General features: G+C 39.2%; 1 protein-coding gene across 1 annotated transcript in view; it reads left to right on the top strand.

The window, feature by feature from the left end:
• LOC145417576 (diacylglycerol kinase delta) overlaps window positions 1-17,475 on the top strand; it is a 172,708-nt gene that overhangs the window by 129,145 nt on the left and 26,088 nt on the right. Inside the window, exons 14-16 of the mRNA XM_080286282.1 lie at window positions 2,596-2,697; window positions 7,627-7,830; window positions 8,348-9,881. Coding sequence (XP_080142408.1) covers window positions 2,596-2,697; window positions 7,627-7,830; window positions 8,348-9,881 — 1,840 coding nt within the window. The remainder of the gene's footprint in view (window positions 1-2,595; window positions 2,698-7,626; window positions 7,831-8,347; window positions 9,882-17,475) is intronic.

Here is a 17,475-nt window from a genome sequence, read left to right as displayed (position 1 = left end):
TGACCAGCTTCACTCATCCCTCAGTGGCATTACGTGAGCAATAAACCCCAACCATCCCTTGGATATGAACCTTCACTGGCTCAATCCGATTGGAGCGCCGTAATTACCCACTGAACCACCAGGCGCCCAAATTTGGTTATATGGTTACCACCCAGCATAGTAAATGGTTTCCTGGTGAATGGGAAACCAATTTGCTTGTCACTCAGTATAGAGTGGCCCATAGGCAGAAGGTAGAGGAAAGAATGAAGGAAACAAAGACAGAAGAGGAAGTGTAAAGTCACCCATTGGCAGAATGATGAGGAAAGAATGAAGAAAAGAAAGACAAAAGAGGATAGCAGGAAAGAAGGATGGAGGAGAGGAAAGGGCAGACACCTGAGAGCAACACTACATCGAGTGAGTGGATGGTGAGCTCCCCCACCTACCACATTACTGAACTGTCACATATATATATATATATATATATATATATATATATATATATATATATATATATATATATATATATATATGTGTGTAGCAGCCATGGCTCAGTGGGGTAGAGCTCTCCACTCTAACCGAAGGGTCGGAGGATTGAATCCACCCAAGGGTCATTGGTAGACATCAGGAAGGGCATCTGGTCGTAAAATGCTACACTTTCCAGTCCAAAAGTCCTCTACCCAGGGGCAACACCTTAGCCCTTCTGGGATACCTTGCATAAAACCAAATTTTTATATATATATATATATATATATTCCTGTGTTGCCTCATGAGGAGTATAGGAGCCCAGGACTAGGCAAGTTGGTCTTGACATTTACGATGAGAGTGGCCAGACTCACTCATCCCTGAGTGGCATGTGAGCAATAAACCTCAACCATCCCTTGGATATAAACCTGTACAGGCTCAGTCCGATTGGGGCGCATTAATTACCCACTAAACCACCAGATGCCGTAATTTGGTTATACAGTTACCACCCAACTTAGTAAATGGTTTCCTGGTGTACAGGAAACCATTTGGCCTGCCACTCAGTGTGGTCAACCATAGGTAGAAAGAGCAGGAAAGAAAGAAGGAAAGAAAGACAGAAGAGGGAGTATAAAGTCACCCATAGGCAGGGAAAAGAGAAAAGAATGAAGGAAAGAAAGACAGAGGAGGAAGGATGGAACAGAGGAAAGGGCAGACACCCATAGCAGCACCACATTCATGTTACTTTATTAGTTGTTGAGTGATGAAGATTCTTAAGATATAGAAAAAAGAAGCTGCAGAATATTGCACTAGAATTTGAGGAAACTATCAAAGTAAAAAGTATGGTTCTGAAATTTGAAAGAGATATAGAATTTTTGTGATGTTAGAATGATCATCATGGAAATAATGTTTAATTACTATTAGTAATTATATTAATGTCGAGGATGACAGGGCACACCAATGATAGAGAGTAACACAGGCACCTAGAGAAATATTGTAATAGGAATAATTTTAAGTCTGGATAGGAAAAAATTGCTGCCTGATAGGGTACCAGTTATAGTTCAGACACAAACAACAAAGAAGTTTAGACAGTATATGAGAAATACATCAGAATGGGGACTGTTGAAAGAAGCTATGTTAATTGTTCTTGTGGAATGACTGAAAGGTGGTGTGGAGATGATTGTAATAGGAAACAAGGATTTTGCTTAAAGAAATACTTTGAGGTAGTTTGACCTTATGGGATACATGGAAAGAAAGAGATAATGTAAGAGAGTGTAAGAGTGAGGTGAATGGAAGAAGATGGAGTAAACTAAAAGCAAGTTAAATGATAATGTAGAGAGCTATATAAAGGGGAGGATGGAGGAAGTTATGTTATTGGCAGGGTCATTATAGTTTTGAGTTGTAACATATATATCTGGAAATCTCTCTTTGGAGTCTGTCCAACAAAGGATATATTGTAGTGTCCAGCAGTAGGGATTGATGTACTAGATCCAGCTTAGATTTTATCTATGTTTATTTTGAGTTTTAATTCATTTTATTCAACGTAGTCTTCTTATCCTTTTTCCTAAGTAAAACTTTGCATATAAACAAGTAGACTTTCATTATCTTCAGTTGTGAGTCACATTTTCATTTCATTTTAAAAAATCATACGATACTGTACTTTATTATAGACTGTAGAAAGCAGAAGTTGATATATTTACTTTTTGTGCCTAATTTTTGTTTGTCCATAAAAGAATATTACTTTTAATGGATGATAAAATTATCTTTTCTGTTATAGTATAGGTCCTCTTACTTGACTTCCACATAACAAGAGTTCATTTACTGCTACATGCATGATGTTAATCAGAAGTAATGAGATATAAATTTCAGTTAGAATATATATTTTCTTCTTAGTTGTTCAAGCTCTAAGAGAAAGCTTTTTTTTTTTTTTTTATTGCTGTAGATTAATTCATAACTTCACACAATGTCTTTTGATCAGTGTTGAAGTAATAGTGAGAACTTGGAAAAGAACTGTGTTGTATATATACCGGTAATATGAAAAAGCCCAGCTCATCTAATGTTGGCTGGATCATGTGCAGGTCTGGAAGGAGGACTGTAGCTTTTTATGTTTTTGTTGTAGTATAAAGAGAATAATTTTGCTTTCCTTGCCCCTATCAGAGCCCTGACACAAGTCTTGATCTAGACTCAGCTGACAAACCCATTTCTAGCAAAGATGATAAAACTGCTTCACATATCCAACATAGAAAGAGACACAAGAGGGTAAGCTGATGAATGCAGTTACTTATCATTTACTGCATCATTAATAATCGTTGTACTCCACATTTTTTATACTCTGTGTTATACCAGTTGTGTATGTATAGTAAGGTAATGTTTCATATTTTATACACAGTGCAGCACCTCTTCTTTCAGTGCATGTGTGTCTGGGCTGCATCCTAGGTGGCATAGGAGGCTTCGTAGTACCTCTTTGTTAATGATTTATTTTGCATATTACACCTTAACATTGTCATGTGTGCTGTTAATGTCATCTTAATATCAGCATAATTTCCATCAGCAACATACAAAAGAATATTGAGGTGTGATACGCTGAAAAACCATTAAGAAAGAGATGTTACAAAATCTCTCTGCAACGACTTAGGATACAACCATTTGTGGTGAATGATAACATCTCTGTATCTCAGAATGAGTGTCTGACGTATCATTATTCAGTATTTGGTGATTCATTCTGCAAGTTTGTCTCAACCCTTCAGATTATTGCCTGTGCAACGATTACACAGTTTTTGTGAAAAGAAATGCCTTTGATGACCATTTCCGTTTGGTAGCATAAGTTATCAACATTCTGATGCTGTATTGTGCATGCAGCAACACTGCTCAGTGAAAACTTACAACTTCAGCACACATTAATGTTGTCAGTCATGTTTATTTTAGAGAATGCCTTTAATTATATGTACTGTACATGGTATTACTGGTATTCTGCATTGATTGCAAAATTTAGGATGCACTGAAACAGCCATTTATGTCGCTGTTGTAGTTGTGTCACCTTGGAGTTCATACACACACATATCAGCACTTTGTGTGTCTATCTTTATTGACAGATATCTTACCCCCAGAAGGTGTGGCCACAAATGAATCATTTCCTTGTCATTCTGTCCTCCGTCATTAACCCATAACCTCCTCACTCATTTAACCCCCCCCATCCCTACGTTTTCTGGGCAGTGGTACGCCCCAGTCCCGACATTTTTGGACCTTTTTTTTTTTTTTTTGCTCAAACATCCGCTTTCGGTGAGAAACATCGACAATTCATAGAGAAATCGCTCTCCTGAGGTTTAAAATACTCAATCCAGGTAGGAGTACCTCTTTACCTTACAGGGTTTTCTATCAGGCTGGCTGCAAAGAAAACGAGTTCTATGGGAGGATAACTATTCCACACAACTCATAAACGGTATTTATTTATTTATTTGGTACAAATTTATATGTAGTACGAGAGTATATTGGTTTTCAAACGGTAATATAGGCATTATAAGCATTGTTTCACTCACTAACTCATCACCATTCCTGACCTTTTTTTGCCACATTACCTGATCATCATTTCTGACTGTTTTTTCCTCTAATGCTATGTAAACTTTGTCCTCCACATTGTCATCGATTGGGGAATCACTCTGGCCCTGAATGTCTTTATTGGCCAGGTCACTGGTAACAGGTGAATTGCCGAGACAATGGCGTGCAGGGGGGGGGAGAGGTTATGCAGTGTAAGGCATTGTCCCTGCTTGGCATCTTGTAGAGGAATAGAGGAAGGTGTCCCGTGTATACGTGCCAAAAATCACTCGCCGTAATTGAAAATTGTGCAAATTAGGGACCTTGCAATGTTGCTGCGTTAATTTACGTCTCCGGGATATGAGTACACATCATGTGAGGACGTGAATTCACGTCTCCGGGACGGGGCGGGTTAACTCTCCACCCTCTCCTTCCTTACTTCACGCCTTCCCCTCCCCTTCCCCCATCATCTAATTCACATACACGTGTGTAATCAGTCTCTCATTTTCCATTCTCTCCACATGGCCAGACCAACTCATTTTAACCTTTCCGCTTCAGTGAAGTACTGTATCTTCATGTTGTTATTTTTGGCACCAGACAGTTTGATTCAGCTGTACGAGAGATCTCTTGAAGCAAAGGAGTTAATGAGGGCTATATCAAACCCATCCAATTTGAAAAGTCTTTCCAAAACTAAGTAAAATCATCTGAAGATAGCAAGAAGAAAATAAAAAATATATCGTTGGATGGAATGGGTTAGCAAATGGTATAATACTGGAAACAGGCACTCTTTCATACGTGTACATACTCATTCAGTAAGTTATTTATTTTACGTATACAATATATATATATATATATATATACAGGCAACCCTCAGTTTAACGATACAATTGGTTAAGTAAAAGCCCATCGCTAGGCAGAGTATCGTATCTCGAGGTAGATTTAACATAGAAAGTACAGTACTGTATAGGGTTGCGTTTTTCAGCCTTGGTTCCTCCCCCTTCCCCAGCCAAGTCCTAATCACACCCAGATGAGTAAAAAAAAAAACATTTAAAGCTAATCTAAATGGCCTAACAGCTGTAAAAGAAGCTAGCATAAGCCTAAAACCAGTGCCCATCTCACTTGTACCTAAGGTCACTGGAGAATGCAATCTCCGACTCGTATTCAAACTCGGTAGAGAAGAAGCAGCAGCATTGTATACAGTACAGTCCCATGATCAGAAGTCCTGGGATGATTAAATAAACGTCTGTTAATAATAATAATAGTGTATGAATGATGCAGAATCATCCAAGTTGCAAATTGCTGTGATGGACAGTTGTTGATGTTTTGATGGGGAATGCCATCGATGATGCAATCAGGATAGCTTTTTCAATGGCCCCTCATTATTTCGTTTTAGTTACTGCTTTGGTTGCAGAGCTCCTTTAATTTCTTCTCACTTATTTTCCAGCATTTATTTAGAAATTCCTTTGTATTTTCAAAGCATTTTTCCTTGAACAGCCATCATGTAGACACATGATTTATCGATGTCACAGTTTTCATCAGTGCATGAAATATGTACTCTTTAAGGCTATCATGATTATTAAGATTTGTTTTGAATTATTATTATGTATTCCATGATAAGTTAGATGTTCAGTGGTCAAACACGAAATATTCTTTGTTGAGTTGCCTAGTTGTCCACACTGTTTTGTACCTCGTCTGATGGGCATGAATCCGTACCCCAAATGACAGGGTTCACTCCACCTATGATTAAAACACATTAATCTAAGTCTAAAAACAGTTTATAAATCAACCTAAACACAAAATTTGTCTAAAATATCATCGAAATTGGTAAAACAATAAAAACCCATCGCAAAACCAGGGGCTGGCCTTTGATAAATGGGGTAGGGTGGTATTTCTACCCCCATCACTATTCTGGGGTATCGCATCTAGGAGTATCATAAATTGGGGTTTGCCTATATACTGTATATATATATATATATATATGGAGCCTCTGTGGTACAGTGGTAGAGTGTGCGTTTCATACACGGGTGTACCAGGGTTCGCGCCCCGCCAGGGTAATAAACTTTGGGAGTGTTCACCTGGCCATGTACTGCATTGGCGGACACAAGGGGTGCTGTGGTTGAACCAGTGTCGCTTACGATAAAGTATGCTTGCACCCAGTCGGCTTGCGCGGGCCGATTACACTTGGTTCACAGACTACACACACATCCAAAGCCACTCCAACACTACAATTACACTTACAAGCACTTCTCACCCTACATACAATCTCTACCAGACAGCCTAAGCCACTTGGTAGAGATACATTGGCTGTATCGTCCCGACTTCCGTCGGGATAGGCCGGTCCTGCAGTGGATACTCAAACGGCTGATATATATATATATATATATATATATATATACACATATATTCATTCATTCATTGCCAGATGCCATGTATCCCAGACGGGGTGGCCAAGGGCTTAGAGTTAATTGTTTTACAGGGAGGGGCACTAATCCTCCACCAACTCCACTTGACACATAGGGATGCCAACAGCATCTGGTGTTCCCAGGCAGTCACCCATCCAAGTACTAACTAGACCCAATGTTGCTTAATGTATATATATATATAATCATCATCAGCAGCAGCAGCGTCATCAAAGCTTGTGCTGCCCCATGAGGAGCGTAGGAGCCTGGGGCTAGACAAGTTGGTCCTGACATTTTAGATGAGAGTGACAAGCCTCACTCATCCATGAGTGGCATTACGTGAGCAATAAACCCCAACCATCCCTTGGATATAAACCTGGACAGGCTCAATCCCATTAGAGTGCCTTAATTACCCATTAAACCACCAAGTTCCATAATTTGGTTGTATGGTTACCACCCAGCATAATAAATGGTTTCCTGGTGTTCAGGAAACTATTTGGCTTGTCATTCAGTGTAGAGTCACCCACAGGCAGAAGGAAGAGGAAAGAATGAAGGAAAGAAAGACAGAAGAGGAAGGATGGAATGAAGGAAGGAAGAGAGGAAAGGGCAGGCACCCAAGAGGAGCGCTACATCGAGTGAATGGATGGTGAGCGCCCCCACCAACCACTGCTTTAAAAACTGAAAATTCACTGAGTAATGTGTACATGCTAAGAGTCTGTGAACTGCATTCTTGTCAACTTAGGAGACTTTTTTGAATCTCTTCCTCAGCAGTATAATGTATTGCACATATACTGTAATGCTTTAATATTTTTCTTTATGTTACTTTTACCTTTTTGATGTGGACAGAAACATTTCCTGGTGATAATACATCATAGTTTTTTCTTGCTCTCTGGGTTCTTCCTCACTCCATCCTTTGGTGTAAAGAGGTGTGATGATGATGATGATGATGATAATAACAGAATATTAATTTGCACCTGCATGGAAAATAGCTTTGCTGAGAATGAGGTGCTGGAAAGGCTCATAAGCCCACCAGATCAAGGCCCTGAGATGTGCATTATAATCAAACCTAACCTAAGCTGTAGGATTGTTATTATGTATGGTAATGCCATCAAAGGAAGTAGGCTGGTCATTTGCCCTTAAAAGTATAGGACTATGGTTGGCTTGCCATGGGCCCAGGTCTTAAAGTGGGTATTATGAAATTGTCTTCCCATAACCCTGTTACCAATACTATACCTTATCTAATTAAACCCTACCACAGAAACAGTTCTTGGAGCGTGATGCCCTCATGTCCCGAGCCAACAGTCTCAAGAAGGCTGTACGTGAGATCATTGAGCACACGGAGCGGGCAGTGGATGACCAGAACCAGCAAACTGCCACACGACTCTCACCACCGCTCATTACACTGCAGGCCTCTGATGATGTTGACATGATGCAGAAACAACAAGCTGGTGCAGGACTGCAGGTAAAGTTAGCCCCTTCATCATGATTATGGCTTCTGTGGGTGAGTCTTCAGCGATCCAGTCAGTTCCATGATTTTTTTTTTCCTTGTCTGCTGACAATTTTCATCAATGTACAGATACTTTCAGAACTGTAAGAGATAGACATAGCCTTCATTAGCTCCATTATTACTAGGGGCTTTACTTGTCTGAGTTCAACCATGTAGTGGCGGCACAAACAAGTGAAAAGGAATGTTACCCAGGTGCAAATAGATATTACTCAGGGATGTCACCCAGATGCAATTAGATATTACTCAGGGATATCACCCAGATACAAATGGTTATTATTCAGGGTGTGTTCCAAAGTATCAAAACCTTTCCCATTCATTTGATACTGTAAATTGTGGGAGAATGGCAAATAATCTTTAAATGCAGCAGTAGTATTTAATAATGATTTTCCTATACTGTAATTTATTCTTAATATTATATTAAAAAGTAGGTTGGTGCAGTATCATTATTCATGTTACACCTGTGTCATTACAGGTGCTTCCCACTATTGAAGGGTCATCGACAGAAGTATCCCCATGTCCCTCCCCGCACCCGGTGTCAAGCATGGCCCCCCCCTCCCCCTCGCCTACCACGAACTTCCCTCTCCCTCCTGCCTCGCACATGCAGCCATCAGGAGCAACAGCCCTTCCCACTTACCCTGTATACACCACACACACCCACTCTGCATTCCTTCAGCTACCCAGCCAGATACCTTCCATAGTGCTACCAACAGAAGATATTGGGGACCATCTCTCTATCCTTTCACCACTTCCTGATATCAGGAGGGAGAGTCGTGGAGAATTCGACTTCCTTATGAACATTCCCGTCCCACGAGAGTTCGCAGATTTATCCCGGAAAAACAGCATGCAGGAAGGTAGAGAAGCAGCTCAGGACAGGTACCCCATAAATATTGAAGATATCGAGGTGCGGATTCAGTCCTCCACAGATAATCTACTTGATGTGGATGAAGATGAGCCATATACATTTGAGGAAAAATCTATCAAGGAAATCAGAGATTCCCTTGCAAATTCACTGAACAACTCAATAGACATTGATGAAGATTGGGAGTCACAAGAAGACAAACTAGAAAAGGAACATCTTGAAGAAACAGAAGAGAAAGGTGATAGTGGAGATGAAGATAAAGAGAAAACTGAGGCAGGAGACAGCGACGAAACAGATGAGACAGTTAAAGAGACAAGGAAAACAGAAGGACAGGAAGGTGAGAATGGAGATGATGAAACACCAGAAGCTGACACCAGTGTAATAGAAGACATACAGAACATTCAGAGTCCAGAAGAAGAGGTGGAGGAGGAGCACCCACGGAGGAGTACAGAAGAGTTAAAAGATCAAGTACCCAGAATAAAAATCGAGGAGGATGGTGTTGAGTTAGAAGAGGACATAAAACCCCCATTAGGTAGTAAAGAGGATACTGAAGATCACAAGCCAGGCAATGAGTCAGCAAAGGCACTAGAAGCACCATCCATAACTGTTTATGAAGTAACACCTCCCAGAGAAGAGCCAGAGGACAAGCATGAAATTGAAGAGCCTCAGGAACCCTTGGAAACTAGAACAGAAGAGGTAGGAGAGGAGCAGAAACCCTCAGAAAGGAACCAAGATGAGCCAGAAGAAGAACAGGAGCACAGAGAATCACAAGAGGCCGAAGCAGCACAGATAGCAAAGTCACAAGAGCCTGAAGTAGCACAGGTACAGAAACCTCAGGTAGCTCAGGTAGAAGAGTCACAGAAGCCTCATGAAACACCAGCTCTACGAATACCTGAAATACTAGACCCCCTAGAAGCCCCAGTAGCACAGATAGTTGAGCTACAGGATCTGACCCCATGTCGAGAGGAACCAGCTGGAGAGGAGGCAGGCCAGGAGGAGACCCCGAGCATCCAGACACAAGATGACGCACCAGAGATTCCTGAGGAAGATGTGGGAGATTCTGGAGTTCTCCCACCACCATCATCAGAGAGAATAGTAGAGGGAGCAGAGGCACTGACAGAGGATGAAATGGAAGATGAGGAGAAAGGTAAGAATTATTATTATTACTCCTGTTGTTTCATATTCATAGTTTGGCACATTATTGACCATTTATATGAGCTGAACTTCGAGTACCTAAGGACCAGAGGGGGTTATTGGGGCATGGGGATAAAAAGTTTTGTTTTCTCTTTTCTTGGTGCTTAAGCAGGGATGCCTTCGTGTGGTGACTGACATAACCAAGCTGCTGCTTCAGTGCCCAGTTATACAAATGTCCCACAACTCCAACATCTTCACGCCTGTGACATATTTTTTTTTTTTATTCTTTCTTGCTCCACATAGTTTTATTCAGCTTTGAAGAAATTCTTCATACTACAGGATTAAGATATAGCCTTTATTAATGTTTTCAATACAAGGGGGGTCTCCAAAGCTGAATAAAAGTTTGATGTTGGGTAGAACACACACACACACACACACACACACACACACACACACACACTGAATAAAAGTTTGATGTTGGGTAGAACACACACACACACACACACACACACACACACACACACACACACACACACACACACACACACACACACACACACACACTCTGAATAAAAGTTTGATGTTGGGTAGAACACACACACACACACACACACACACACACACACACACTCTGAATAAAAGTTTGATGTTGGGTAGAACACACACACACACACACACACACACACACACACACACACACACACACACACACACACACACACACACACACACACACACACACACCGCTCGCTGGTGCAGTGGTAACGTTCTCGCTTGCCATCTGGTAGACGGGAGTTTCTCGCCTCGCTCAGGTTGCAAAAAGTTTCACTGACGAAGTGGGTGGTTACTGTCCCCCTTGAGCAAGGGGATGGGTGTGTGAAGGTCACAGCCTTGCCTTTAGATCGGACTATATGAGCTCTCAGCTCCCTTCCGGGAGGGTAAAATGTTGACGATCACGACCATCGAGTGATCCTGACCGACCCGGTGAATTGCACACACACAAGATGTCTTTGAGCTGAAGAAGTTAACATCATAACTTCATGGGTGAGACATCTTCTTGGAAAAAGAAACATGCCTGAATTAAGAGAGGTATTTACAAACTGATCAGCACAAACAGATGTGTAAGGGACGAAGTGTATTAAGGGGACAGCAAGGAAGATACACTGCAGGCACAACGAGAGCAGTGATGAGGAATGGGGAAGAGAACATGGAAGAAGAAAAGCTTAGTGCTTGATGGTATTGTGCTCTGCTGTCTAACATATGGAAATCAAGCTTGGATTTTGTTGGAAAGACACATGTCAAGAGTGACAGGAATGGCAGTGAGTTATTTAAGAGCAGCATGTGGAGCTGTGTGGAGAGGCAGACAGACACTTGAGGAAGCAAAAGCATAGGGGTGTTGTTGATGTAGATGTGCTGGAAAGCATAAAGAAAAGTACCATGAGATGGTTTGGTTATATGAAGAAAGTGGAGAATAAGAGGCTGACTAGAATAGTATACAGCATGTGAGTGAGGTTGAAGGGGGAGAGGGAAAGTGGAAAACCAAGAATGAGATGGAAGGATGGGGTGGAAAGGTATTTGAGTGAGAGGATATGAGTTGGAGAGCAGACAGCCTGATGACAGAGAACAGAATGGCATGGAGGTGATTCATTTATGATCACCCCTTCCGGGATTAAGGCATCTGGCTATAGATAGATAGATATTTGTAGGATGATACAATGTTTTTTATCATCCTAGTAATACAGTGGAACTGGTTGTGATTAGCACCAGACATGCAGTAGGACTCTGACAGAATAGTCTGTGTTTGTATAGAGCTTAGCTCTATTTTCTTCAAGACTTCTGTAAGTTTCCCTTTTGTTATAGTGATAACTAGCTTAGATAAATGCTGAAGGTCATACTCATAAAGCAGAGACATTGAGCTTGTAGGCATTTCCTCACTATCTGACAGTCATTTTTTAATCATATGTTGAGAGTAAAGTGTGTTAGACCTCTGCATCACTGCTACATGTGCTTTGTAAAATGGCAAGCCAGCAAATCACACCTAATACTCACAATTGTTCTCTAAATGACCATCCTTAATTTGGGATTACTGTATTAGACACCTTTATCTCTCAGCTTTAAGAGTACTGTTACAAAAACACCAGGTAGGTGTTAGCATCTTATGTGAAAGCATTAGTTAGTACAGTAGTCCATATAAAGAGTAGGTTATACACAACGTATTTAAGAAATGCAGTTGTTTTGGAAAACGAAGGTGTGAATGATTTAAAATAAAAATACTTAAGTGGATATGCAATGTGTAATTGAAGGAGAACATGCCCAGTGTACAATTGAGAGGTAGGCAGAGTACTTATCACCACAGTTTTTCACTGAAGTTCGCTGGCATAGTTCAGATGTGGAGAGGCTTGAAGAAGATAGTTTTGTGAAGAATTGTATGATAATGAATATGGATAGGTGAAGAACAGGAGGCCATCCTAGGAGAAGCAAATAACAATGTAACAAGAAAATCTTTAAGATTGAGGAGATAGCAAGAGTACTTACAGCTTGGAGAATTGCCTTAAAGCAAACCATTTTCCTTGCAAGCATGGAAAATGCAGTTAAATAATGGTGATGATTTTCTTCTGTCAGATATCCTCATGGCTTCATTGCTTACTGTAAATTATGCATTTTTTGTCTTGAGAAGAGTTGTCAGTTTTGATGCCTTGAGTTTGTGCTGTTACAAACCTCAAGAACTGAGAGGTTGATTTTCAGTCAGCATTCTTAAAAGGACAAGATGGCTTAATATATGTCTCTGTTTAATGTATTGTGCTTTACATGCGTGTTTACTGAGGATTAAATATTTTGACATACATACATGCAGCTTTCTGAAGGACCCATCATGCTTCTGATACTGTAATACTGCAATTATTCTTAGAAAACTTCTGCTTGCAAAACAACATATTGTTCTACAGATAAGGCTATGTGTTGTTTTTGGCCTTCTTGTACATACTATGCTATACGTGTATGATTACTGACAGATTTCTTTATCATAAAGAATAATGGTGTCTTTTTCTTAGTAATCTTATTTGTCCTTCTGGTACTGTAGACTTGAGAGTATAGTAGAGTTTATGTTAGAGTTCCTCTTAGCCACAAAATCTTACTATTCTGTGTACTGATGTTTGATTATGTAAATCCACTTTCCAAGGAGTTCATCAAGGTATGTATGTCATTTATATGTCATTTGTGTTATGTGTCTTGTGTGTGTGTATGTGTGTGTGTGTGTGTATTTGTTTCCCTTGAATTAAAACAGCTAAAATTTTTTGCCTGGTATATCTCATTTCAGTTTTTTTTTTTTTTTTTTTTTTTTTTTTTCCAGAATATTAGTTTTGGGTTCCATCCCAGACATAATTATTTCACTGTGGCAAGTTTCCTTAAGCTGAACAAAACTGGCTGTCTTAAACTGAAATAAAATACAAATCTTTGTATTCTTGGCCAAAATGTCAGCCATGATAGTTTCTGGTGCCCCAGATTTCTCGTGAGTGTACTGTACAATAATCATCTGACATAAACCAAATCAAAATGCTAAGTAAGTAAGCTGAAGCTGAATGATTGATGGTACCAATATTAACACACTCAGTCTTCCATGACTCACTCATCTGAATAAAACCCTCATGACATTCACTGGAGTAGAATACTGTACTAGAATTATCCTGACCTTGAGAGGGTAAAGTATTGAGATTACCAGCTTTAGTTACACTCAGACTCATGTAGGTCGTTTTAGATCATCAGTTAAATGTAGCTCCATTAACCTCTTCCAACCCTTAATAGCAAGAATAAGATGAAAAGTATATCATCAGAATAAAGAGGTTAATGATAATCAGAAACAGCAGCACTGGTGAAATAACAAAAGTGTTGAGAAGAAAAAAATTAAAAAAAGGCTTGAGAGAGTCTTGGCTGCATGGGGTTAATAATTCCACCTACGGAGAGTTGAAACAGTCAGGGATAAATATGGTCTGTTATTCCACTGCATCTACTTGATATTAAGGTCATGTTCTTCACTTGTTCTTCATGACACTTCCTATCAATGAGCATCTTCTTTGGGTAGAGAAACATACCAGCTTAGTGTAATAATATTATTCAGCTGAAGAAAGTGTACTAAAAAGAAGGTTTGAAATTGTAGCTAAACTTTTGTCCTCGACTGTACACTGGCAGCAAGAGTAGACTGGTAATAAAAGAACTTGTACCACAATCAGTATAGGCACCAATCATTCGTAGGTGAACAGGTGAATCCCTTAGACTGGTAAAAAGTATTACTATCACCTACTTGCATGTGCAGGGAAGGGTTTAGGTAGTCAGATGTAGAGATGGGCTGGTAAAGTTGTCTAGTGATTACAGTGCCACAGTTGGAATGACTGGCTTCAGTGGGTTTCATCCCTAAGAGATGACACTATTTTTCTTGATCATGTAATACCATCAGTGGAAATAGGTTGTTCATCTACCTTTAGATGTACTGGACTACAGTAGTCATGCCGTGGGCTCCTGCAACTCAAAGGGGTAATATAACAGTGGCAGTTACCATCAGTTTCAGAGATCAACCATTTATTATTATTATTCCATTTTATCGTTCCAGAGTTAGCCATGTAAATTTATCATATTGGGTATTGCTTCATAATATTAGGGGAGTTTTCTTCCCCATAATGTTAGTGACAGTATAACAGTTGCATGTGGGGCCCATTCATAGTTATAATCTAAATGAAAGAAGTTTTTAATCACATCACTAAAATGAGAATTATTAATTTTTATTGTGGATATTGCCAAGTTATTGTTAATTTATTTCATTTTATTACATTTTAATGCATGGAGGCCTCCTTAGAATTACAGAATTAAAACCTTTGACTATTAGCTCCATGAAGCTAATTATTCTCTGATTAAAGCCATCTACCAGTATGAAGAATAGCATTTAAAGAGTTTTGATCCTAGTGTTGGAGTTAAAAAATAAATTGTAGATGCTTGTGCTTATGGCTGACATTGTACCTGTACTGTACTTCCTGTCTACATCTTTACATACATTTTTGCATGACAGTGTACTTGCTTGCCAAGAACAGCTCAGATTTCCAGCACATTTAACGAAACAAATGGACGCAGTAATCCCAGTGATTGTCATATCTCCTTCAGCCTGATGATTGAACTTTGAAGGGATCCTGGTAGTGAATGGTTGATTGAAGGTTATTATCTAGCCTGTCAGATTAGAAAAGATGTTTCTTATTGAACGTCTGAAGAATCTCCAGTAGTGAAAGCATACCTGAAAGCTATATCTAACCCCTCCAGAAAAAAAAAAAAAAATCTTAGGTAGATTGAAATTGTCATATGGTAGGAAGAATATAATAGAAATTATGTCCATTGGCTGAAGGGGTTAATGGCAGGTTGGGATATGAAATGGACAGATCTATAATTTAGTATCAGTTTTACCGTTTTACAGATGGTTTTGTTAATCGCATGTAAGCAGGAGTACTGTATGTGTTACACTCATTGCTATCCTTGCATTGCTGTTCTTTTAAACATTTTCTTACTTCTCCAGTGTAAGATGGAGTATGTGTTGCAACCACTGATTTTTTTTTTTTTTTTTTTTTTTTTTTTTTTTTTTTGAAGTTACATCATATCTCTCTTTGTAAAGATACAGTACTTGAATTTATACCAGTGTGATATATTTATTTTTTACTAGTCATATTCGATTTTAAGAAGCACAGTATTTTTTTTTTCCAGCATATTCATTACTAGCTGAGAATGTTGTCATGTTTCAAATAATAAACTTAGTATAATGTAATATTTCATCCGTTATTCATGCCATTAGTACTGGAGGCACTCCGTAATATATGTCTGGGATGTACTGTAGTGTATTCCAGAATACAGTATTATAGTTTTGTCCATACAGTTGATAAACTAAATTGGAGGGATCTAGCTAATTAGGTTTACAAGTATCAATGGAATTTGAAGCCTCAGGATCCTTTGATGTGCTCTCAGCAGAAATAGGTTATCTGGCATTAGCTGGAATTTACTAGAGATGTTCCCACCGTAGAGAATTAATGCAGACATTAACACTCTTAGACTGTTATGCCTTTATCCTGCCTGGCTGTAGCCAGAATTGAATACTAAAGTTGTTTCAACCAGGAGAGGATAATAGATAGCCTAGTCTGTCCATAGTTTGCTATTGGCTAGCAAAAAGCACATCACAGGGAGTGTCTTATAACAAGGACTGACTATCTTTGATGCTTGTTTTCAGGGAAGACAATGTTGCAGTTACTGAAATATATACATAAATAGAAATCTTAGATTACCAGTTTTGCATGACTTTTAGGCTTCCTTTCCATATTTGAATATTTGATTGTGTGTGCATTTCATGTTTGTGTCATTTGGTGTGTGTGTGTATGTGTGAGCAAATATTTATTTAAAATAAATTGTACAACTTTTATAGTACATCATTTGTGTTCTATACATGTTTTGTATTATCAATCATAAAGCTATTAATTCATTAGGCAGGTATGTAATTGGTGTGTTTTATGTCAGGTATATTACAGATGATTTCTCATAGTGTAGAGTTCAGTTTATGCCACTTTTATTTTTCCATCATCAGCAGAATTATGCAGTTCTCTGTTATTCCTATTGAATGACATTGATTATGGAACTACTGTATTACCATAATCCTAAGAAATTAGTGTTGCATATTTTGTTATTTTTTTTCTAATATAGGATTTTATTTTTTGTGCATTCAGTTTCTTCTTCTGAAGATGTGAGGGTTCTTAAATGTCTCTTTCCAGATATGTTCCAACACTCTGTCATATCTACTCTTTTATATTTCTTGTCTTTCTGGCTTATACATGGAATTCCTTACAAGGTTTGCCTCAGTTGTGTTCTATTTGTAGTTTGCATTTATAGAAGTCTTTGACAGTGGATAATTTTTCCTACCTCTCCCAGTAATTAAAGTGACTTGGCACAGTACATGTAGGACAAGGGTAGTGCTGTTCAGAGTTGTGCTGTACATACAAAGTTGCCCTTGTATGCTTGTCTCTTTTTAGGGTGTTTGGGTTGATGTGTACAGTGTTGTAGATGGGTAGTTGACAACATCCCTGACTTATGTGTATGGTAGTATCCCCAACATGGTCCAGATGCTGAGATATGAAAGAACAGCCACTTGAGGGCACAGTTAGACTTCCCCACTCTCCATGTAAGGACCAGGAGAAAGAAAGAAAGAGAATAAGTGTTCATGGTTAACCCCCTCATTATGATCACCACTTTAAGGTTCTTCTTGGTGTCTCCAGAGAGCTGTTTTCACCTTTTGGGAGGCTTCTGGTAGGGAAGGGATTAAAATAGATGGTTTCTGGTCCTTTCCCTAAGAGGTGTCTCACATAACCCATTCACCCAATGTGGTAATTTTTTTTTCATACTGGTATTCTTATCACTGCTAGTCAGCATTATTCAACTTAGGAAGAAAACCCTAGTAGTAAAGGGCTTGATGAGAACTGTATCTGACTCCTCTGACTCAAAGTATCTTCCTTAAACATAGAAAGATTTTCTGGCAGTCTTAAAAATACTGGACTGTGAAATAAAAGACATCCTTAGGTTGAATGAACCAGGCT

The sequence above is a fragment of the Coenobita brevimanus genome, chromosome 110 (assembly GCF_032717465.1).
Source record: "Coenobita brevimanus isolate Jiangsu-jjx chromosome 110, ASM3271746v2, whole genome shotgun sequence".
In the NCBI taxonomy this organism is placed as follows: domain Eukaryota; kingdom Metazoa; phylum Arthropoda; class Malacostraca; order Decapoda; family Coenobitidae; genus Coenobita; species Coenobita brevimanus.
Note: the sequence above shows the minus strand (reverse complement) of the source record. Positions and strands in the feature narration are given on the sequence as shown.